The 26,424-nt window shown below is 38.9% G+C and overlaps 1 protein-coding gene across 3 annotated transcripts in view; it reads left to right on the forward strand.

The window, feature by feature from the left end:
- The window catches only part of LOC102312692, a 129,745-nt gene that overhangs the window by 49,877 nt on the left and 53,444 nt on the right, over positions 1-26,424 (forward strand). For all 3 annotated transcript variants that reach the window (XM_042216188.1, XM_005919787.3, XM_005919789.2), the window contains exons 2-3: positions 549-670; positions 5,289-5,336. In XM_042216188.1, coding sequence (XP_042072122.1) covers positions 549-670; positions 5,289-5,336 — 170 coding nt within the window. The remainder of the gene's footprint in view (positions 1-548; positions 671-5,288; positions 5,337-26,424) is intronic.

Below are 26,424 nucleotides of genomic sequence, written 5' to 3' on the forward strand. Positions count from 1 at the left end.
ATGATGTGGACAAAATACTCATTTGCCTAATAATTCTGCACTCCCTGTACAGTTGAAGCTTTTTAAAGTTCACAGTTAACTCTTACTCCTTATTGGCTGCCCCTCGAAAGCAGACAGTTGTGTCTGACCATATTAGGATATCTGCTAACACTGACATCATGCAAAAAACTCTCTGAAACTTCATATTTATAGCAGTCTCAATCCTGAACTTTTAACTAACAGGGATGACTTGTAAATATTCGGACCTCATTATCTGAAACTGTGGCCGTATTTAATGTGAGCATGCACTATTTTAATAGTTTATATGTGGCAGAAAATAATGAAAAAGCATCATAAGCCCACATTCCCTTCTCTGCGTTCCCACTGGGAATAACATGAATGTCTAATGCTCTGTGGAACCGTACTGTGTGTGTTGAACACTGTAATAGGAAATAAGTATCGCTATACATGGATGAATATTTGATATGAATCTTAACGCGAATCAGGGATTAGCCTTTGATCCAATGTGAAACCATTCATAATCTCCATCTTCTGCTCGTCTTCCACAGAGACATCAGAGTGCTTTATATGCAGGGATGGTGAACTTAAAGCCAGTGACCCGCTGAGGAATTTCTGCGACTGCAAGAATTTACTTGCCCATCACGTGTGTCTGTCCACATGGATCCAGAGGGTAAGACAGACTTTCCATGTAGGGAACTGTGATATTTTTGAATTGCCATCAGCTGTTTGTTAAAGTGTAAGCGGTGAAACGTCTGTGCTGGTTTTCCAAAATTGACTAAATGTATTTGCCGTCTCGCCTTATTGAGACAAAACATTGCTTGCCTAATGAGCTACCTTTCAAATAGAAATACCAATTAGTTTTAATGAGGGTTGCTAACAATGGTGACGCGTCATCGTTATACAGTTGAAACACGGAGGCCAAGACAGTGAGAAGTACCTCTTAATGGACTGGCTGAAATCCAGGAAGCTATCAAGTGCCCAGCACAGGTCACCTACCACAGAGGAGCTCATTAACATCTGTAGTCCTTCTTGAACCAGCAGTTGTACTAACACATTGGTCGGGGAGCCGGTGTTTTTGGACTGCACCTCCCAAAAGCTCACTTTACACTCTTCTCAGTTGATAAAATCTAAGGTTCCGTAGGTGGCATACATTTCTCTTTCTGTTCAGTCATGGAGCTTCTTTCTGCTCATGCTAATTACTCTTCCACCATTAATTCCCAACAAACTGCTGCTGCTGTCGCTGCCAGAAATTGGATTGCCAGAATGTATAATTACCGCTGTGTACCAAGTATTTTCCCAGAAATAAAAGATAAAAGCTAAAAAGCGAGTGAAGAGGTGTGTTGATGTGAAAATGTAAATTCAGCAGCGGACTTTAACACCTCAGCTGCAGTCTTTCACAGAAGTAAAAAACCTTCTCTGTATGCAAATGAGTTTTTATGTCACAGGACATGAAAGTGCACTTTACGAGCTTGTTACTTTGCTTGGACAGATGCACTGATGCGCTGTTCAGTTTTACATAATGTGATCACTGTACAACTGCCTTAAAGGGCGTCATACAGCAGTAATCACAATATGACTCTAAAAGTACTGGTTGTTAGCTCTGAGAATCGTAGCAGACGGCACTGTGAAAGTTAAAGCTCTAATTTAATGTTTGAAGTGAAAAACAGATTGAATGGCTATGTGTTGTGTGTAATGACTCTCTCTTAGGCTAGGAGCTGTGGTTTTATAATGTAGCATTTTTAGCGCTTCCATTTAGCTGTCTTACCAACCTTGTAGCAGCAGGTAGCTCTGATAAACCCCCTGAACATCACCAACCTGCAGACTGACAGTTTTAGGAAAAAGCTGGTAAATATATTTAAGCATTTAGCAGTTAAAGAGCCACATTTTCCTAAACTGTGGGTGGCAACTAGGGGCTGCTTTTGCTAGTCAGCTAATCAGTTAAACAAAGTATTCTTACTTTATTAAGATGGTATGATGCCACGCACCATTAACAGGGTCTGCAGCCCCCACAGACGGCTTTAATGGGAAGTTGTAAATGAGCGCGGTGGAAAGTAAGCAGACAGCTGTGCAAATCGGTGCAGTGCTGCAGCACTTGGATTTCAAAAGTGAACATAACCATTTGACTGAAACATTCCATATACTACATCCTGCGCAGGCGTGTGGATGCTAGTCTGCAGTAAGACAAGGCAACTAACAGCTAACGTTAGCCACACAAAATAATCTGATGCACACAAATTGATGAGTGATGCATTTCAGTAAAAAGTATATTTTGTGTAGGGACGACATCACCATGGCAACCATGAGCACAATGATGCGGGCCGTTTTTAATAACTAAACTTAAGTTAAATATGTAAGTTTAACCTTGTCATGAAGTTCTGTCACCATTAGGGATGTTCCCAAAAACAACAACAACAAAAAAAGCAGAAGATAATTTCAATAAATTAGAAAGTCAAACGGTGGAAAAAAATCTTCCTAAAATGTTCCACGTTTCCGCTTTTTCAAATAAAATCTATTCTCAAGTTGAATAAATACACACATGGACAACTATAAAGACTACACAGTTGCATGGTGGGAAATGTAGTAGGCTTCAGTCTGTGTGGCGTTTACGCCTTCTAGAGAGTTAAATGTGAGGATGTGTCGGCACAAATTTCAACCATCTGATTTCGGATTTGACTGTAGAGCCAAAGAGCAAATAAACTGAAAAGTAATTTCATCTGTGTCACTAATGCACGTTTGGATAGTGCTTGATTCCATTTGAGGTATAAACAAATTCCAGCTGTATATAAATGCATCAAGATCTAATTCTGCATCATAATGTATGCACTTCACAGCATACTGATGCTTGTAGATTAATCAAAGAAAAATGTGCGTAAGCTTGTTGTGTCGTCCACTCCAGAGAGCTTTGGGTCTCTTTGGATACTCCACAAGTGGTAGACAACATGCTACAGCAGACCTTTCATCTGCACCACCCAGCTGTCAGAGTGAAGAGCCTCTTCCATTAAGTGTGTGTCTTCCCACTATACAATTATATACAGACATACACACAGGCTTATGAAACGGGCATGCTACACGCTCTGGGATGAGTGTGTGTGCCGAGTACTTTTAACGTGAGTGTGTGTGTGTGTGTGAGAGAGAGAGAAGCAGACACAGAGAGAGGGGAGAACATGCATCCATTTAGAGTGCTCAGGGTTGGGAGCCCCTTTCCCTTTTTACGGAACAGAAATCAGCAATTGACCTGTCACTTTTGCTCTGATAGCCATCTCTGGAAAGCAGGTCATGCACATATGTCTAAAGTGCCTCTTAACCGCATTTTATGAAGCCAGAAAATGTAATCCAATAATGATTTGACTTGAGAGAGACAGAGCTAGCCAGCTGGGAGTGATAGCATGCACAGTTACCACTCCTCTAAAAGCAGCTTGTACGGGGAGGGGGGGGGGAAAAAATCCACGTCCTTATTTAATTTCAGCCACAACAGTATCACACAGATGTTGTCACTAAAGAGTGGGCACGCAGAATTCAAACACAGCGAAACACCACTGGCATTCATTTCAGCTGTTGATACATACTTCAGCATGTTTGCAGCAGAGGACTGTCTGAGTGATTATCGTCTCCACTGAGGCAAAACATACGCTATCTTTTTTTAGGGCTGCCTCATTTGGCTCCCTCCCCCTTCTTCTCCTCCTCCTCCTCTTCACTCAGGTTCCTAAAGACAAATAGCATGGCACAGAACTAATTAGTAACCAGGAACTAGTTAGGAGATGCCCTTTGAAAAACATGTCCTGAGGCAGGATTTAAATATAGGGACAGAGTCAGTGACTGAGTGTGCCTGGGAGATCCCGTCCTCCAGGCACGGCAGCACTTTGACCTCTGACCCTCATTATAGGGAGTGCATTCCTAGAGGGGTGAAACCCCTCAAAGCACGAAGTACAAGGGCATGAGTAGACTGTATAGCACCAGCTGAGTGTGGACTGGTGTGAGCACTGCCTGCCCACTCACTGACAGCTTGAGTACTTGACTAGGATCTCTACAGATAAATTCTTATTTTTTTTATCCATCTGGTTTCATTATATTGAGGTTAATCGGAAAAAAAATGCTCTTTAGAATTTGTAATTCCAACCGTTTGAAAAAACGCAGAGGAAAAAAGAAGTCACGCTGAAGAGTTAAATATAGAACCGATTCAATGGAGAATGTGTGAAGTGATGAAAAACATAATGAGATGTGCAGAAAATGAGTTTAGTTTCTGACGTACGTTAGATATGTTTCTCATTTGTGATAAATTTGTTTGGGTGCATGACTATGTCTCCTTTTAATTGCGAGTTAAGCATCTAACCCTCTTCTCTCCTTTTCTCTCTCATTGGCTGACATCTCTGCAAACAGACCTGGTTTACATTCATCAAACCAACACTTGCAGCAATCAGGCCACAGTGCCAGGGGCAATGGTCCTCTTTATAAAATCACATTGCCTAATAGCAGTGTTCTATAATTATATGCCATTAACATCTATCAAAATGTGCTCCTGCATGCCATGCATGTTAGTGGTTTGTGTACGCACAAATGCTTTTCTTGTTATTAGCGTGTTTAGCGAGCGAGCACCAGCTTAAAGATTGTTAAACATGTTACTGGATGCGTGCTTCTGTCATATGAAGTGATGCATTTAGTCTAAGCGTTAAATACGCGCACGTGTTCATGCTATTTATTGTATGTTAGAGGAGGCCTCGTGTGCAAACCAGCCAAAAAAAACACAATCAGTAAAACAACAAGAGTGCGGTGTCTGAAATGTTGCTTTCGGTTTGATGTGTTTTTTGAGTTTTGTGAAATATTGATGTTTCATATTTTGTTGTTTTGTCAAAGGTTGTTTTCTGATCCTTTGTGTTTTTAATGCATTTTTTGAATTGTGTTCTCTCTTTTGTCCTTGTGTCTTGTGAAATGCTTTTGTTAGTGTTATTTTTACGATTTGTGGGGTTTTTTTTATACAGTGTTGATTTTCTGTATGATTTTTTTTTTTTGGCTAATGCTTATTTAAAAAAAAAAAAGAAGTTGTGTTTTTGCTCCTCAAGGCCACCATACTATAAAGGCTTTTAAGCAATTTAATTAAATTAGCATTGTTATGCATAGTGCACCTTTGGGTTTAAAATAGTGCACCATTTCCCCAACAAACTTAATTAGTTTATTGATCAAAACAACAAACAAATGATTCGTTGTTCATGCGTGTCATTCAGGAACTTTGGAGCCGCTGTTTTCACGGCTCATTGTCACTAAATTACTTTTAAATATCCTTTTCCTTACAGGGATGTGGGAGTGAAGACAGAGCGCGATGCATCATCTGCAAGGCCAAGGTAAGTGTATCGACGAGCATGTGTGTTTTGAAAAGGGGGCCGTGATATCAAATTCAATGAGATATCTGGTTATGTCTCATTCTTTTAATCTTTACTGTGTGAAATGTAGATGGTGCACATTTAAACAAACCCCAGTTAAGCCATTAAACAGTGTCTGCATCTCACAAGCAGATTTAAAGAGAGCAGATCTATAATACTAATGAGCAATCAGGTCTTTGTTTTGCTCTGTGATTTAGCTGATTTGCCAGCAGTTGTGTTGCTTATGAGCTGTAAGCTGTCTTTTATTCCTTATTATTGCAGCCGAACACTCGCTGCGGAAAAGGAGGGCGAAACATTATAATATTTGGCAGAGGATACAAGCCATGTAATGACAAAATCTGTATTCATTTCGTGAGCAGAAATTAATCATGCTTTCCTGTGTTACATTCCTAATGCAAATTTTCTGTCAACACATTGTGTCTCGTGTTTGTGAGTTTATTCGTTTGAAACGGCGGAGCTGATGTGTCATCACAGATGGGCCTGCATGCTGGAGAAGGTGGCTGCATTACTAACCATCTCAGATTAGGAAGTATGCCGTTGATGTGTTGTATGTATTCATGCTTGTGTCGTGGGTCAAAGCATCACAAGCTGGCTCTTGAGTGTTTTATTCATTGTTTGCTCTCCAGTGTCGGATTCGCTGTCTGGTCCTGTGTGTACGTATGGGAAGGATCCACTCTGTGGGAGAAAATGTCACAGTAACTTTGACGACGACCTTTCAGGTGTCGAAGATATTTTAAACATGAAATCGTGCGAGTGCACATCCACAGTCTCACTCTGAGCAAATTAAATGAAACATTTAGCTTGGGGTGGAAGTCTCGAGTGTGTGTCGTTGCCACTGTGGGGCTAAAAAAACAGTGAGATGTTGTTTTTTGGCAGCGGGGTGATGGGTATGTTTTTAAGGTCTTTTCATGGGTTTCACGTAAAAGAAGATGATAATCTAATAAGGCTGGTTTAAGAATTGTGTTCTTATTTCTTTTGTTTTTCTCCTTAAAAATGAGCATTTCTTGCTTCTGAGCGAGGAATTCTCATTGAAGCATTTTCGAGCTGAGATTGTATACGAAGATGGTAGATGTTGACAGGCTGTCACCCTACTCTGGTAAAGCGATTTCTAACAAACTGCAGTTGTGGTATTGAGGTCCTATTTTTGCTGGAAAGTCCCTTGAATGAAGAACTCTTAGAGTAACTGCTAATGTTTCTCATTTTAGGTGTTGTGCTCCTGACTCACCAGCTAAAGCAAAATTATCTTGTCAGTTCAGCTGGCCTTCAAAAGTCAAACTAACTTTCTGAACAGAAGAAAAAAGAAAAGAAGAAAAAAGCAAAATCCCTCAGAGTCTCAGTTAGTGCAGTTTGCTGCAGAGCAACTTTCTTGGAGGTTGGAGAGAGGTGACAAATCACAAGGTGCCAAAAAAGGAGCCGTCCTTTATGTTCTTATGTCTAATTTCAAAGGTCTGCAGATGCCTCCAGGTGTACTTCATTCAGTCAGCAATGTTGCAGTTTTTGTCATCAAATAACTAATCAAACACAAGACTGACTTGAGGAAAATGAACATTAGAACAAACATAAAAGTACTCAGTATCACAGAAACCATATTTGTCCCAATGCCTTTTACCTTTCAAAGGGTCGAATTCTGCCATTTTTTTTTACAAAAGGTGTCCTCTGCCATCAGCAGTATTGCATGCCGGGAGCAAACTGTACACTTTTTGCAGTGTGTATTTGGAGATTGGCAAGGTGGCAGTGCCATAAATTCTATGACTATTAACCAGGCGATGGCTGTTTAAGTCCCATTTGGGAGCTCTGCGTTTTTCACTCACTGTTTACTCTGACTTTCACTCCCTGGTCAAAGAAACACGGCACTTAAAGACCAAGTGTCCTTATTTTCCGACTTGTCAGTGTTGCTGTGGCACCAACAACAGGGGAACTTCTCCTTTCTGACCTATTTAAACATGCTGATTCATACACTTTCAATTACATTTTCATTTCAGTTTATCCTTTAGCACAAATCCTGCTGCTCTGTTGTCCTACAGATATAATCATGCACCTGACTGTGGGGCTGTGAGTTACCGATTTGCTGTATAAAATGAAGTCGCCATGATATATAAAGAGAAGTTATGGAAACACTACTGCAAGCTGTCACACTACCCTGCAGACTATCACCTGACTGTAATAATGTAATCCAGTGTTGAGGCCATTTTCATTACTTTCCTTCTTCCCTGACAGTATCTGGCTGCGGGCAAACGCATTTTTTTAGGTGTTACAACCATCCCTCCCCTTCTTTTAGCTACGAGGGGACATTTCTCGCACTTCTGCAGCATCTCCAACTGACTGTTGCATTTGTCCTCGCCTATTGTACCGATGGCATCATCGTCAATTATTAATGCCGAGGAGTAAGTGTCTGAGAGACATCCCACTGAGAGACCAAACAGCCACGAACAGGGGTTAGTGGCAGGGCCAGGGAGTGCTGCGAGTGGCAGCTGCACCATTTAGAGAGTGATTGTTGGGAAGCTCCTACTATATATTGATATGAACTCTGCTACAGTAAGTTAATGCATCAGTATAATAACATTTTAATGTCTGCAGTGGCATGGGCATTTAATATTTGTCCACAGAGAGATGTATATGTAGATCTGCAATGACTCTAATGATGGTGATAATCATTTTGTCCTGCGCAGCTATCGCTCTATAATGCATTACTGCAATCACCCTTGGTTAACATTAAGAGGCTTTAGCCATTACGACTTTGAGCGAGCAGTGCTCATCATAGTCTCCGATTCAATGCGCCAGCCATTTCATTTTGCATCTTTATTTTTATTCTTCAAGCTTCTTTTTCCTGTATGTTGTTTTCCCCTTATTGCAACGGGGTCTCAAATGTGGGCCATTTGTATGAGTTATGCTAATTTGTTGGGGCAATGAATGCATTAATTTCATTAGCACATGGCCTCAAAGCAATAATTACCAGAGTAGGTGTGTCAGAAGCAATCATGTTAAAATTTGCCAGTTAATTATTAAGATTTTGTTCTGAGGGACCTGAATTTGACATGAGTCGCCGAGGGAAAAAAAAAAGAGAGGAGAAAGTTAATGCATTCCAGTGGCCGAGGCTAGCTGCTTGTTGTTGAACACAGTGGGGGTGTCTGCGACATTGTGGGCCTACTGGCACGGTTTTTTGCATGTTGACAGCTCACATTCTGGACTAATTACCACAAATAGCAGAGGGTTAGCTGGTGCTTGGTCAATCCAGTAGGATGTAATTTTAAAGAAAAGGAGGTCCGGTAGTTCCAGGTCGTCTAATGGCCCCTGCTCCGTCAGATTGCAGTCCAGTGTAGATGATATTGGTCATGACTTGTGATGAACAGATTCACAGCTCACTTCGTTGGTCCTAAATTGGATCAGGAATATATATTTGCAGCTTCACTGTGGCAGTAGTGATCTGTTGGGGTGTTACAAGGCTTTGTAACAGTAAAGTATAACAGCTTTATTACAGCATGTGAATAATACAGGGTAACACAAGCAAATAATATTTCTGTGTATGTGGATGCCTTAAATCAGTAGTATGAAGCTTCTTAATAGCTTTGATTGTGTTGATTATAATAGGAATGATTTTAATTCAATTGCATGGATCCAATATAACTGTTTGATATCTTTATTTATATTTTATGTCAATCAATTTTATTTAAATATGATGCATGTGTTTGAAATATCTGTCAAATTATTTGCTGCTTAAACATATGAATACCCCAGAAAACAAGAAATAAAGATACAGAGCATGCTTTGTGAGATGCTGTGGCTTTATACTTGGAACAAGAGTTGGGTTTTTCCATGGCAACTAATGCACAGTACATGATGACAAGGATTGGACCATTTAGAAAAGTGGTTTTAAGTCATTCAGCAAACACTGGAGTCTCTAGCTGAATGCTCTCTGAGGCCACGATGCCACATAAATGCAGGGTGACTCAGAGGTTTTAAAAATGCACGAGGTATACAGTGCATATTAATCAAATATGTGCACGCTAATAACTTAAGGAATCCTCTTCGAAACTTAAAATGCCACATTTTTTATGTCCAGCAGTTTTTGGACGCTTATCTCGATCTGGGTCACGGAGGCAGCAGTCAAAAGCTAAATTTATGGTCCTGCAAATGCGTCCATCTGCATTCACGTTGCCATTTGGACAGCTCCAGCGCAGTCCTCCAAAATCCGAGCTGCACAGTGCTGGATGTGGATGACCTACGCGTCGGTCAAATGCTTATTGGTTGACAAGTGGTTTGGAATAAGGAAGGGAGCAACAGAGCTCACCAGGAATGGGAGAAATGCAAAACATAATCAAATATTTTTACACCATGAAAATCACAGACAGTGAATGCAGTGAATACTTTTTATTGTTTTAGCACTCAGTGTGACTTCAGCTCTTTGTATGCTATAACTTCACTCTATTCCACGGCGGGCTGATGGACCAACAGCACAAACTAGAGTATCATATTTACTGCATATTTTGTCCACTCCATTGACAGCAAACACTCTCTGCAGTTGGACTGCGTCTGCACTAACCCCGCTCAAGCATAAATCAGCAGAAACCCCGCCCACCTCCTCCAGCTCTTCTGGTGGTGTAGATGTTCCCTAGCCACCCAAGAGACATAATTTTTCTATCGTGCCTCCTCCCTGTTCATTCGAAACGCCTCACCTGCTCAGGAGGGAACCTGTTCAGATGCTTGAACCACCTCAACTGCCTCCTTTCGATGTGGAGGAGCAGCTATTTACGCTTCTCTCTAAGGAAGAGCCCAGGCGCCCTTCGGAGGAAGCTTGCTTCCATCTCCTGTCCCAAATTGACTATCATATCCTGCTTTTCACTATAACTCATTAGTAGCATAAGTTTAAATGTTTTGTTTTCCAAAATAGGGCTGAATCAGCATGAACATTGTGGGACTTAAGAAATGTTGTGAAATTAGATTCTCCAGCAACATTTCTAGTATATAGAGCAATTTTGTCATATACTGAGCTTGTGTCCTTCATAAAATTAGATTTTTCCATTGCTTTAACAGTAATTATCATCAACCAAGGACAGGCCAAACTATAACCTGCTAAGCTCTAAGCTGTAGCAGATTGTAGAGAGCTCCTCCAGCCATACTAAATTTTCTAGTTTGGTTTTTACACCCTGATATAAAAAAGCTGCTCTGCTGTGGTTGTCCTTCATTTATATATGAAATAATGACTTCAGTGTAAATACGTTTTTACGTTCCCTCTGTGTATAATGCTGACATTACACATTTCTCTGCTTCTGCTTCTTTGTCATTATCTATGCTTTTCACATGTGCAAAGGTGGGTAATGGTAGCACTCAGTTTGAATCATGTACAGGAGCCTATTGTGTGATTGGTGTTTTGTTTGAAATTAATCCTGATTACGATAAAATGAAATTCCTAATTCAGAAGTGAGCCTAAACAGAGCAGCTCTCTAACCTGAGAGCCTCAAATCTTCCAGCACCACTCTGCACTTTTAGCGAACCTTCCCCGCCTCTTGTCTCTCAAGTGTCTCCTTAAAGGTGCTAGCATTTACGCTCCCACCCTCCCCCTCTGGGGGGAAAAAAGTTAATCATCACTTGATTTTATATGGAAAGCAGATTATCCTTTGATTTTGATGAATGCAGCAGCTGCCAGACACTTCATTTGACTAAAAGCAGGACATTGTGCCGAGGCCTCTCGTATGTCACTAAGCCTCTGTCAGGACAGCACTGTGACAGGAGATGACACATGAAAGGAATTCCTCCTTGTGGCTCTCCCAGGACAATGGAGTATGGCCTTGAGGTAAAACGCGTGCGCATGTGAACACACACACACACACACACACACACACACACACACACACACACACACACCATGCTTAGCTCCCAAGAATAAGCACACAGCAGCATTTCTTTGTAAATCTCTTCAGACACTTTCTTTTTTCTTTAATTTTGATAATTGCTTTAATAAGTATGGATTGGAATGTAGTTCAGTTCATAAATCTATTTAACCTTCAAGTGACCAATTGGAGTCATTTAAGACCCCACCCTTGTATTCATGCGCACAGTTACGTTTTCTTAATCATAAAAATCTTTCCAACCGTGAATTCGCCAATGTATTTTTCCTGCAGCTTTTCATAGCTTTTCACTGGAACTGGCCCTTTGGTGTAGCAATGATAATGGAAAGCTGTGTGGAAATATACTGGGTTTTTAAAAAAACATTATAGGGTTTGATTTCATTGTAATTTTCCACTTGTAGTCAGTACATTGTACTAAACCAAAAGTAGCAAGACTTACTGCCGTTAAGGGTTTCTCCACAAAATATTTAAAGATTACTACAAACCAGATGTCCCACTACGACTTCATTGATCAACATATTAGAGTCTGTAAAACCTGTTCACAGAAACATATCTTACATTATAAATGAAATTGTTTTTCTTCGATTACTTAACCAAATCAATTGGTTTATTAGAAGTAACAGAAAAGGCAGTCAAAATAAGTGTCATTTTTGTGCCTATTAACTGCTTTGTGCATGAAAAAAACCTAATAATGAGATTACTTACTTTTGGAACATGAATCATAGGTAAAAGAGACCAGAACCATCTTTAAAATACTCGCTGTAGGGTCAAATCTGTGTGCTTCTTATTAATGGCAGCAAAAACAGGTCAAAACAAATCATTTTAAAAAGTGTTTTAATCAAAACCACAAACCTTCAGCAGGGTATTCACAAAAACATGTTTAAAGCCTGTCATATAGTAGGTTTTGAGGACTGTGGCTACTTTTCCTATTTATGGTAAATTTGAATAGACAGAATTTTGATGTAAAGTTGCAGATTTAGTTCATATATGAAATTTTTATAATCATTGTGCCAAGTAAATTGCTCCTGATAACATCAATACAGCAGATCAAACAGATATTCTACTAACATGAGATCATGTTTTTAGACATTCCCAGTCCAGTCAGCAGGTTAACAGCTGGTTAACCATGCTGACAGGTGACCTCCTAGTCAGCCTCAGATTGGCCTGCACTGCAGCCTGACATACACATCTCTATAAATGTATAGATGCTTATTGCTGCAATGGAAACTATTATTGGTCCGCTTGGAACCAATATGCTATATACACAAACCATATTGTTCAGCATTTATTAGCTCCATCTCCAGCTGTGTAAAATAAAAGACTTAAAGCGTGACGCAGGCATGGGGAAAAGAGGTGATTATACTGCAGTTCAATGTCAGTGCATTTTACCAATAAAAGCTCAGTGCAGTATCTCAAAAGAAAGTTAAAATAAATAACTGGGCATATTTTGTAATGTGAACAGAAATTTAAAATTAAATTTTAAAAAGTTTGATTTTTTTATGTTGTCAATCATATTTGTTAAATGGAAAATCTGAAGCGGTATGTCAGCATTTAAAAATTCTGAATAATCTCTCACACAGAGGCAGCAGTGGGGAATTTTCATTTTTGAGGCTGTAATTACTTTTTCATTTAGTTTTTACTCATTAGCAAATAAAGTGAAGCATTTTGTCACTTCTCGCTCTGAAATGCAACTTGTGTTTCTCATTCTCCCTGGCTGTCAATAACTATTTTCTCCGGATTTGCTCACATGAGGAACAGAGAGGACTTTAAGGTGCATATTTTCAATTTTGTCAATTTATCGCCGAGATCGTTGTTGAGGTTTATGCTTGTATACTAAAGCTACTACAGGTAACAAACTAATAGAGGCTAATACGAGTTTGGAATTTTTTTTGTAGACCCCGTCTGTCGACAGCTACAGCATGTGGTTTGGCAGGATGAAGTTGCAAATGCAATTTAATTTACATCATAGCAGGGTCAGATTCGAACCATTATTCTGAGCAAAGACTGGGACTCTTGGTAATTTTACCCTCCTTATTTAACCTCCGTGCCCTCCTCCTCCTCTCTCCTGCCATCCGTCGCCAAACACAATTCATTTGAGTTCCTGTTCAGGAGGGTTATTCAATTATGTTCTCCTTTAATTGGCTTTCAGGCATCTAAACTGAAACTGATGGGGAATTAATAACAGCTCCACTAGGTCTCCAAACTGTTTGCAACCCTGGAAACATTCTAAGAGCCTGAGTTGGTCCCATTTTCCATGTGTCTGTTTTGGACGTTTGATAATGCAGCTGCAAAAACGTGGTCACAGTTGCTGTGTGGTCCTCGCTCTCGGTATGCACTTTGTCTCTTTGTCAACACCCTAGACGTTTGGTGCAAACTTTGTACCCATAAAAACAAAGCAGATGCCAAAGAAAGCTCAGCGTAAGTATAGTGTATCTTATTTTTCCTCCCTGACCTAAAAGATGCATGTGGTTTGAAAACATTTACTTCTCTCCAAATCAGTCGGTTAGCGACGTGAGATGGGAAAAAAAAATCTCTGCATTCCTCTTAAGCCTTCGCTGTACGTTCTCTCCTATTTGTTATTCATTTAAGCACGTGTTGTACACAGCAAACACAAGACGGAAAAGCAGCAATATTTCTGCCTCTCCGTGGGTACGGCTCTCTTTGGAGTCCAAAGAAAGAGAAATCACTCGCAGATGCGTTACTATTTAGGTAGCTAACAAAAGAAGAGTTGTGAAATGGCAGGAAATGATGGCTGCTAAAATGAAGGTTTGAAGTTCACATGTCATTAACGTCCATGAAATCAACTTTTTCCTCTGAATGTACTCTTCCCCCAGAGTCTGCCTTTGTCTTCAAACAGCGCCAAAGCAATCATTATGCTCAGACATAATGCACCATAATGACAGTAATTTCAGTATCAAATTTTCAAATGTTAGGCTTTAATTCATTGTGGTTAAGTAGCTTAGTTGTAATTCACATTTCCTACCCGTCTTAGCAGAGTGCTCAAGGAATGAGACGTCTAAAGCAGGACATGGGAGCACCGCATGAAGGAACATTTTAAAGCCTTCATTCATTTAAATACTGTCTAAAATACATGACAAAATTCAGTGACATTTGGGAGGCAACAAAAAACATTCTGCAGTCTCTCTGTTTAACTCTGGTATCTAATTTTAACAATTTTAACATAAATCCAGATGTGGAATCATTCCTATCCCGTAATGTCAACATCAGCTTGCAGCTTTCAAATCTTTCATGTAGTTTTCAGTTGGAGCAATTATAGCCTGTGTAAATGTAAAATTAATTGGCGACGCTTTTGATAAAAGATTAATCACTGAAGTAATTGTCAAAGCAAAAATAGCAAAATATTCAGATTCCTCTGATTCAAATCAACTAGTTTCGTGTTCTCGTTAGATGACTTGAGAAAACAAGTTCTTTCATCAGGAATGAAAATCTTTAATTGCAGCACTAATGATTTAGCTCAGGATAAAACTCATTGCTCCCCCTCTGAGGGCTTTCTGACTCTCCTACCTTGTCTGACAGTTCCTGTTGAAGTCTTTAAAAGCACACCGTGTACTTTCATCGTTGATGAAAGGCTGGGAACGTAGGGCTGACTTACATTTTCCTCGCACATGTACAGAAAAACCAGTAACCAATGAGAGGGTGTGTCCAGGTGTGTAGCCAAAATGGCTTGTTAGCACAGAAATTTAATACAGGAATTTCATTTGTCAGATATTAAAATACTTTAAGGCTACGTTCACACTGCAGGCGAAAGCGCATCAAATCCGATTTTTTTGACCCTATGCGACCCATATCCGATCATGGTGTGACAGTGTGAACGGCACAAATCCGATATTTTCAAATCCGATCTGGGTCACTTTCGTATGTGGTACTGAATCCGATACATATCCGATGTTTTAGAAAGCGACTGCTGTTTGAACGGTCATGTCGCATTAAATCCGTCTTTTACGTCACTGACACAAGCCAATTATCAGCTCCGGAGAAACGCACAAGAAGACATCGCGAACGCTTCCTGGCCATCCAGTGTAGATGTTAGTGAAACTGCTGGGAAGACAACGTGAACATTTTATTTGTACTGCATAATCTGCAGATTCTGACAGAAATCTGCAACTATCCTTTGAAGCACCGCTCCTCTAAAACAGCAATAAGGATAATTATTAGGTTATTTACATTATGATGTAAATAACAAAATAACTTAAAGACAAAATTGGGAAACGTTAAGTCCGAAGTCTTTATATTAAGGGCCATCAGTCAAACAGTATTGCTTGCTCTGGGTCTAAACAGAGTGCGTCGTGTGTGACGTCGTCTTTTGCGCATGCGGGCCGCTTTGAGCGTTCACACTAGAGCGCGTTTGCTGTCGCATTTTATTTGTAGTGTGAACAAGCAGACAAAAAAAATCGGATTTGATCAAAAAATCGGAATTGAGCATTAAGACCTGCAGTGTGAACGTAGCCTTAGAGACACAAAGAAGGTTCAAGAAGTCCTGTCATTGACTCTGATGAGTGTAGACCTGCAAAGCTGCTGTTGGCCTTTACAAAATCAAAGTTAGAAGCCTTTCAATTAAGTTTTGATATGAAACAAGCTCTAAATATGTTTATTGCTCTGGCCATTGGAGGAACGATGACCAGAGCGATTCACCGCTGCCATGAACACATTAACCAAACTACTAATATGTCCCAAATCCAACTGCCAATTTCTGTTGGGGCGCACTTTTCATTGTGCTGTTTTCTCAGTGAAGCTGACCATTAAATTAGCAAATTACAACAAGAAAAAGGATACAAAAAAAACAGTCATGGACTCGACAGCTGATGTAATCTTTAGTACTACCAAATCAGGGCACTGTAGTTGTAGCTGCAATTACTCAGCTTGGCTGCGGATAAAGATACCGAGGACTCGGTCAGATTGCTGTGTCCTGGTTATGTGTGTGTGTGTGTGTGTGTGCGCGCGCGCGTGTGTTAATCATAAATATAATATAGTAAATATGGCATCAGTTTCCTTTCCTTTGTGTTTTCTTTCAACTTGGAGTCAGACAATATGAGACCATTTGGCGGTGGCCTCATTACTGTGATTTGCTGGCATTAAAAACTCACACATAACACCTCCTTATAACTGAAGCTGACACTTGGGCAGAAGGCCCAAAGCCTATATAAGAGAGAGCAGTTACCTTAGCAACTAAAAGCGATCGAAAGAAAACTGCAGTTAATTGAACTATTTCAGCATTATTTTTGTGCTGCTTTTGACCAACGCTAACCTTTCACATATGTACTTGTTCATTAACATTTTCCTCACAGCGGACCTTGCTAGTGAGGATCAGTATATTCATTATGAGGGTCCCCACAGCCATTAAGCACCGAATCTTTTGGTTCCAAACGGAGCTGTAAATTTTGAGAGAATCTGACACCCCTGCCCGAGGGTTACAGCAGAATGCTAACGAGGCCACGGCGACATTTCCATCACCATACAGTCAGTCGCACCATACATCAGCTCAGCGCCGAACATCTCCCAGAGACGCATGAAGTCAGTGACAATTTCAGACGTAACACTTTATTAGTATCCCTCCCATCTCCGCCGTGTAATGAATGAGGCCATTTAGACAGGATTTACGATATCTTTAAAACTTGATTGCTTAGAATTTGAGAATTATTCATAAGACTAAAGCATCATTTGTCATACAGCGAGTGCTGTTTTGGTGGAAACAAATGGTTTTGTTGTAGTTTTTCAAATGAACTCCTTTTCATGCACTCTTCAAATAAGCCATTTGTATGCATATATGTCCATGTAGAGGCTGTAATTAAAGGGAATGTGGCTCAGGTGACAACTCGCAATCAAGTTTTCTCCGTAATGTGTTGTGCCACTATGGAGCTGAGGTAACGGATACGGATGCAAATGATTAGGAATACACACACGTATTGGATTACACCGCATCTTTTGCTGAAACAAAGAGTTCGCTGTTCACATGCACTCCTATTACTGTACTTTGGAGGTGTCGGGGATGCATAATTCATGTCAGATTTTACTTTGCTTAAAGGTAACCTCTGCTGAACTTCTGATTGAACGATACGCTGAAATAATTAAATTATTCCCCCTTGAGTTTCCTTATTTCCATCACGGGAGGAGGGAGTGAGAGAGAAAGAGAAGTGTCCTCGCCTTGTTACAAAGATTATTGTGTTCACTTCCTGAGGCGGTGTGGCCACGCTTTGTGTGCGATGCCCAGATCATCTCTCAATTACACAAGGATCCCGAGGCAGAGGGTGGGGACCCAAGCGAAGGACCAGTTATGTCCACACACACTCTTGTTCACTCTCTCTCTCTCTCTCTCAAACACACGCGCGCACACACACACACACTGCTATTGCTCGGAGGCATGGCTTACTATAGCCACAGCCAAGAATGAGGCCTCTCAGGATAGATTTACACACAAATAAAACCAGTCTTATCTTGGCCCACATGTGAACGAGAACTGATTACACGGTCTACATTTCAATGCTCAGATTAAATAGAGTCAATTTCCTATGGCCTATTTAAACCAAATCCAACCTGCAAACATAATGAAACCAAATCCAATATTACTGAACTAAGACCTCAAATAAGTTCAACTGTCCACTGAGAAACAGTTGAGAAACATTTCTGGCTGACAATGTGCATAGCAAGCATTGGAAGGTAATGTTAGACACATGGAAATGCAAACCAAAGTGAAAATGATTTAGTCAAATAATGCAGTGGAAGTTGAAATTTAATATAACTCAAAAAGACAGCATTTTTCTTACATAACAGCTCCCATTTGTTAACACGGTAATTACCTTTATTCCAGGCACAGCGTGGTATTGTTTTCCTACTTTCCTTTAATCATTTTCACGCTGTTATCTAACGCACACAGGCTTCAGGTTTTAACAAGTTATGAGTTTATGCATTAAAACATGTTCATGTAGTCATCTTTTTCACATTGATGAGATAATCTTAGTTTAGAAATGTAAAATAAATCTTCATTTGAGTCATTTTATTTCACAAATAATAAAAAAAACAAGAATCTTGGTACCTGTCCAAAGCATCTGTGTCCACAGCTTCCGATCCGAAGCAGTCAGGAATCCTAGAAAAAAGAAAACTCACCTGACTAGATTTAAAATACAAGTACCAGCATTTAATTGTTTATCCAAACAGCTGCATTTTTTAAAGGACGTTTAACTTTAGCTGTCAGGTAATTGCTAAAATGAAGTCTAAGTCCTTTATGTCACATGTCTTCATTTCTCTGCATTTTATTTCCTCTCCTCTTGACAGCCCTGATCTAATTACAAGTGCGATAGAATGTGTTTTAATTGTTTCCTGGACTAATCAAACACTGCTTGGTTAAAATTTGAAGTACTCATCCACAGAGTGAGCAAACTACTGATAAGTTATCTACAAGGTAAAATCAGAAAAAGTTCTGAGATGGAACATCTCTGGCAGCGGTAGCTTATGTTTCACAACTCAGCATGATATTGCGCAAGGAACATCAGGAGTTGTGTTACAAGCATTTTTGTGCACATTTACAGCCCAGGGATGATCCAACCTTCATAGCAAAGAGTTTGGAGTCCAAACGGCAAACTTTTTGCCATAGAAGAGCTGGCTGCACCGAAACAGCTGTTGCTGTCCACCACTCGCCTAAATTTGGCTTCCTGTGGCTTTGTGTTCTTCCCCCAAAAGCTCAAGGGCTTCCACGTTGTCACCACGGAGGAAGTCCAGAGCCTTAGATGGCCCTTGATGCTCATACGGAACAGAACTTTCTAACCACAGCAGGAAGGCTGGGAGCTTTGCTACTGCATGGAAGTGGGTGAAGGTGAAATTTAAACTAGGCTAAGACTTTGTCTCTTATTACAACATTTGCACTGTAGCTTTTTCCATGTTTATAATTTTATATTAAACAATTAGCAATTAGTTGACATCTGCCAAACGACTTTAATGAGCTTTATCTTGTTATTTTAATGATATACAAAAAAAGCTCACGTAGAATAAAATACATACTGATAACTTTATTGGAAGAATCCATGTGAAGCAGCTCATTTTTGAAAGGTAATTATTAGACAGTGCTGGTTATTAAAAATAAGGATGTTTAATCGGTTATAGGTTGAACTTTAGAGCTGTTTGAAAATAAAACAAATGACAAGTCTTATAGATTGGCTACTGCATTTTTCTGACGTTAGCTAACTCAAACCACCAGAAGCTGCTGGTCATACCAGACCAAGTAAGGCCGTGGAAGCAAAACGCTGAGAGAAATGAAGCACAGTGGAAGGGAGAATATTATTCCTAGTAAAGTAAAGCTTCTCCGTTATACATGGCTCAATTGTGTAAATTCGTGTTACATTTTATAGAACTTCTCACACCAGTTTAATTACAATTAAAGCTTCTGACATATTTTGTAATACGTTTAAATATTAAACATCCTTTTTGGGGGTTTAACAGGCTGCATGCGAGTGGATGTAGACTGTATTTTTCTTTGAGGACATCTCTAAGCACCACTTGGAAAAGGATGATACCATGACAACGTGAAAAAATTAGTTGGGTTTTTTTTACTCAAAAAGCCTGTATAGTGTCCGTATATTACACAGAAGTACTTCTCCAAATTATAAGCATAGGCTACGAATTTCCTGTGGTCTTTGTGTATCTACTCCCCTGATTTTTCAATTATTTTGAAGGCCAAAATCAATGATTCTACTTTCTTTTTTTAAAAATCACAGAGCACCAAAGGTCATTCTGATGTTCATAGAATTTATAAAAATGAAACTTCTACATTTTTAATCATTAGTTTAATTAATCCTGGGCTCACAAAGGTAGGTTTGAGACAGGAAGAGCTCATAAATGCTATCTACAAGTGGTTATGATCGATGCAATCAAACCTGCCAAACACTCGAGAAGTTTGACGGAGGTGGAAGGTTAAGTTAAACTTTTCAAGATTTTCAATCTACAGAGGTTAAGAACACAAGCGGATCACAGCACTCGGGGTCTTTTGAGTATATTACAATTACTCTAAATCACATGAAACTATTCCAAACACGGAGGTGATTTATTACATTAGCGGCGAGTGGTGGAGACCAGCACAAAGGGAGATTGTATGAAGATTACAGTGATGAAATAGTCAAATTTATTATCTTGACAGCTGGATATTCCAATTTCTTTGCCGCTGAGCCATGTAGATTTTCCACAGTGCAAACACGTTTAAGTACTTCTTCAGAGTCAATTAAATCAGATACTAGTTAAATTACCATTTTTATTAACCTACAGGTTCATATTTTTGTAATTTTAATCACTATTGGAAAGACTATTAGAACGTCTTTCCTATGAAGACAGAACCATGGGTCATTTAGAGAGCAGCTGAATTAATCACACATTGTCACTTCAAATCTACCTTTCAGTTCTCTTCAAAGCTCGCTCTGTGATTTACATGTGCATGGAGAATTATCTGCAGTTAGTTAAAGGAGAGATTAGGAGTGACGTCGGGCTGCACCCACCTCTAGGAAACTTGAGCATCACACCTTCAGCCAAAGTGAGATTATGAAAATGAAGCACGGAGAGTGTTTCAGAAGACTTACAAAGTTCAACTACTGTCAATATCACGCCACAAATCACTTGTACCTGTGGCTTCTCCCGTCCTCCCCCTGCTGTGCGTGGTGGGAGCCAGCCTCAGCAGACAGTGTGGACAGTAAATAATATACCAAGACAACATTAACCTTTAGTTGTGGTGTTAAGATGGAACCTCAATTAACAAGAGTAAATAATCCTTGTGATTACTTTTGGCTGGCCTTTATCTCATACATAACCTAATTAAATGGACCATCCAAACATAAAACCGCAACTAATCAAGGGCTTTGCTGAGGCACTGCACTATGGCTGTGTGGGATTTTAAAAACACACCCACGCATGTGCGACCATCCATGCGTCTCTACACACACACACACACACACAGTTTGAAAAGACTTAATGACTAATAAAGAGTTTTAGTTTTGGCATAACTTCCCAAATGTGCTTAATTAAATATAGAAGAGTTTCACTTTAAACATACAATAGTTTTTAATTAGTTAAACTGTAATTTAATCTGAATTAACCAGCCTTTACCATTTGGTACGTGGCGCAGCACATTGACAGAAGAGACTGCTACTGCTGCTCCTGTTACTCCGAAATGAATGTTGGATTTATTTTCTATATCGCAAAAATTTGGGTAAAGTTGCAGCATTTTTTAAAACAGGTGCCACATTATCGTTTCTACATTTTAATTTTGTGCAAGTAAACTTGTAACATGTTCAAATTTCTCTCTTGACTGATAATAAGAAAAAGTGTCTCTCTTTTATTTTATCCTTAAGTTTTGCATCTCATTTCTTCTGATCTGTGCACTGTTTGACTTCCAACTTTTGAGATTTGTATAGTCTGCATAAGGGGACACATTCCAATGGAAAATGAGATTGGGTTGACTTAATGGGAAACAAAAATCTACAAACCTCTATGGTCCGTTAAGCATAAACTTTTGAGGCAGTGTCTGGCGTCATCTTTCTAAGATTTCATACAAATTCTGTTCTCCTTCTTTCCACAGAGCACATTATCTCTTTTATATCTTTCATTTATTTTCATTGGTTTAAATTCAAATGTGGAGCTCTCCAGTTAAAATCTGCAGCTTTACTTTTTTTGTTTCTTTAACAGCAGATATTACATGTCTGTGTATATTTATATTTGGGGAAATGTTTCCACATTCGGGTTTAATTGTTTAAGTTTCCAGCGCTTCACCCTTCTGTTGTTAACTCTCAAGTCTCCCTCCACTGTGAATCGGTTTGATGAAATGTTTGACGCAGACAACTACACAAAATATTTTTGTCACAAATTAAAACTATTTTTAAAATTTTAGAAACACAATTAGTGTTCAAGACAAAAGAAAATATGTGGGGTTTTTTGTCTTTGTCAATTTGCAAGTACTAAGCACTGCTATTAAAAAGATGTGTGAGGATTATTATTGAATTACTTAAATTACCAACTTTGCTCTAGTCTCTGTTTCAAGACAATAAATATCTAACTAATCTGTATATAAAGCATTGGCAAGATCTAATATGTTAAAAGAGAAAGCTATACAAAATTTAAAAATACCTCTGATAGTAAATCTTTCTCATAGGATTATTTCATAAACATATATATGTATTGCAGGTTCACACTATAGGTCTTTTTAAGATAACGGATATTATTATAACTAATACAACAACTTCTGGTGCTTTGGGATTAAAAACACTAAAAACACAACTTTTCTGTTTTCAGATGTGTGTTACTATTTATTAATTGCATGTACATTGCTCATAATAAGGAGGCTAAAATAAGTTGTGTCTGTGGTGTGTGATTGTGGATCCCCGCAAGGCTTGATATTCCTTTCAGGAGCACTTTTTTTTTCATTTCTTATTTATATGATGCCAAAAATATGCTCCCAGGACTATCATTTTTCTGTGCCTGTTTGCGAAAGCCGAGAGCTAAGAGGATTTATCTTCTTGACCCATCACACAAAGACAATGAGCTGCAGAATAGTGGTGTCCAACTGGGAGGACTGAGGGTGGGCACACCCAGCCGTCCTCGGGCCTCGTTCTAAAGGCAGAATCATGTTACAGGCGGAGAAACCCATTACTCCTGTCTGTATCAGCTCTCAGTGCCTTTGTAAAAAGCCTGGCGCATGTGAGTTGGTTGCAGGGATTACTGTATGTCAGTAATATTCTGTATCTCTGGCTTGTTTTGACCAGCTTGGACTTCAGGTTCAGGACAGTAAATGGCATTAGATATCTGCAGTGGCAGTAAACACCAGCACAGTTTAGCCTTTGCATTGAGACTAAGTAGGAAAATGGTGTTGCAGAACTCTCTACTTTTTAGGAGTCGTTTACCCCCGGGCTATGGCTAATGGTTTACTCACTCCCCGACATGCCCTCGGGCTCCAGGTAGTCTCACATTGTCAAGCTGCTCTCATTAACTCCTATAACTCCTGGAGAGATAAGCGTCAGACAGTCACACACTGGAGGCCTTACAAGTGGAAGTGCAACGGACTGACAAACACGTTTACAGGCTAAAGGACACGAGCAACTTATAGTTGTGTGTTGGAGGCAACTTTTTACCCATGAAGTGCTGTTCCAACAAGCATTTTGTAATTTTTTCCTGACTGCTTTATTATGCAGCATAGCTACTGTTCAGCCAATTAAATATGCCGTAAATCTATCATTATATTTTCCCACAGGCCAAGTTGATATTGTCACAGGGCCCAAAATATTCAGTTTACTGTCGAGATACAAAAAACAAAACAAACATGAAACCCTCATGGTGGAGACACTGAAAGCAGCAGGGTTTTCTTAAGAAACCGACTAAAATGAAACTTCTTTTAATTTGTCTAATCCTAATTCACTAATTAATTATTCAGTTAATTGTCGAGGTGCTAGAAATACTCTAGTGCAAGCTGAGTTGCTGTGAGTAAAATATGACTAAAAATTTAGGCTGTCATGTGTCTATCGTAATACATCTTGCTTAAATCATATAATATTATATTAAGTAAAATATTTTATACTATAATATTTAGTTGTATTTGAGAAATGTGATATATTAATTAAAGTAGAAGAAATGTGATAATAATAATAATGTTCCTTAGCTTTGGGTAAATACACTTTTTCTTTCTTTTCTCTGTAGGAAAAAATGTAACTATGTAAAGTGCATCCAGTAAAAATTTACTGAATTGGTATTATATTAATGACAAAAAGAACAAAATAAACCAAAAAAAATTAATAATTATCTAATTTATTTGCCCTGGTCTCATTTCAGCTTAGTGTGGGAGTCTTTACTATGTGCTACTGTTTTTTGTACTATTAGTTTCTCCTTTCTTCGCTATCGTGACGATATGTCTTCACACATGGAGTAGAGTGGACAAGACACAGAAGAAATGAGAAAGGTTTGTAGTTTAGTCAAAATCTCTAAATATGGCAAGCGGTTTGAATTGCTTTTAAATTGCTGTACTTTTGCTGTTAGCTTCCTCCATGCTATGTTAGCTCTCATGCTAACAGCTGATGTGCTACATTTAGAAAAAACAGAATTCAAATGATAAATTCCTAATTATTATTGCTGCTACAGCTTCTTTACAGTGTTGGTGTGGGGCGTAGGAGGTGGTTGTATTTTTATTCCTTTTACTAAGGTGCTGTAATAAGAACTAGCTCTCTGTTCTTACATTTTGTGGTGTTCTTGTAAACTGGTGACCTGAAAATGTGTGGCAGCTTGGTGTGAGGCGCTTAGGTTCAGCAATCCTAGATCCCTTTGAAAACTTTGTACATTAACTCAGACCTCTTTCTCCAAATATTTCATCTTTTTGTTTATTAATTTTGTGTTTCCAGTTACTACAGTATGATAACATCTCTTATATTTATTCTTGCATTTTCATCATTTTATTAGTCATGGCAAAACCCCAATAAAATCTGGTCTGTATTGCTAACAGTCTAACTGAAAGCTCCCTTATTTACGTCTACGTAAGATTCCTAACTTAAAAACAGCAACAGTCTAGACCAGGGGTGTCAAACTCAAATACACAGTGGGCCAAAATTCAAAACTGGAACAAAGTCGCGGGCTAACGTTAATATTTATTGAAAAAAAAATCTTCCTCTAGATATAAGAATGAATCTTTTCTTATGGACTCAAACACGTTTTGCTGAAAAACTGAATATGGAACAAGCAAAGCTTAATACTAAACAATATATATATTAGCTGTATAATACCAGTAGGCCAGCTCTAATAGTAATTTGGTATGGCTTCGCGGGCCAAATATAATTAGGCTGCGGGCCAAATTTGGCCCGCGGGCCAGAGTTTGACACCTATAGTCTTGACTTAAAAATGCAGCAGCTTGCAGATCTTTAGTTTCAACTGTTCGCTATAAGACGGTTATTTTGATGAGGTGTCATGAGGACCAGATCTTGTCCTGGGTACTTTCACTGTCACCTCATACACTCTTTTCTCCTTTAATCTTGATTAAATATCTTTTTTGTTTGACAATGTTTGAGCCGTTGGACCGTCAGGACTGTTGAGTGAATTATATACTGCTAAGCCGCTATCGTGGATGGAAGCAGCCCTTTTTTTCTCCATGTACGTCACTACGAAGATTTATTCAAAGTTTCTTCTATATTAGATATTCATCTGGATGCCAAGTTAAAGTCATGTTTACTATGCAGATAGCTCAGATCTATAGAGTAGACACAGCTGTCAGCATAAGTTTGATCAAGATGCCAGTCAATAAACCAAGATGTATGCAGCATTAAGTTAAAAAGCAACACATTAAAATTAGTTTAATCCAATTTGTAATCCATTCATCCCTCTATTAAGACTTTACATTTTACAATGAGATATATTTAAATTTTTATAACTATACATTAGAAATCGACCAATAGTTTTGGAGTCATAATTGAGACACATCCATTTACATTTCTGGCAGAAATCATAGCATTGCCTTCAGAGGTCCCATTTATGCCACCATCATCTATTAATTAGGATATGGTCATATTTGTCCTCCATTTAGATATCATGAAGTTTAAACGCCGTAACTGCCAATTCAGTTGACATAATACATTAAATGACATTTTAATAAAGATAAAAACGTCACAAGTTTGTTAAAGTTTTGGCTGAGAGGCGTTAAGAATTTGTAGAATTTGACGCGGTAATTTGCGGTGGTGGTGTTACACTGTTTGCATTATACTGCAACTGTAAAGTTGAAAATAACTGTCATTTTTTAAGACTGCAAATTTCCAGTTTTAGAGGTTCTACGTGTTAATTGAGGAGCCCGAGAACCCCTGAGATCTATGTATTTTGCACTGGGTATACCTAATAAATTGTACTGTAGAGGGGGGAACTCAAATGACTGGAGTTAAGTTCCATTTGTGCAATCTGTGTTTTTATTTGCTGAATTGAATTGTTCCTAAAGATGATAATGAGTGCTAACAAGAGTAAAATGCCACAGCTCAGGAAAATATAACAAAACAAAAGGTTATGAACAATTGGTCTTTTAAAGTAAACAGTCCATAATTCTAACATTTAAAGCACTCAGTGCTCTCAGTTGGGGAAAAAATGACCAAAACAATGACACTAAAATCAACAATAATTCATCATAAGACCGATATATTCTCAAGATTAAAGCATATAAAATCTACACTTCCATTTAGAATGTTGATAATTGC

This window comes from Haplochromis burtoni, unplaced genomic scaffold (genome assembly GCF_018398535.1).
Source record: "Haplochromis burtoni strain Fernald_Lab_line unplaced genomic scaffold, NCSU_Asbu1 Contig_13, whole genome shotgun sequence".
Lineage (NCBI taxonomy): Eukaryota > Metazoa > Chordata > Actinopteri > Cichliformes > Cichlidae > Haplochromis > Haplochromis burtoni.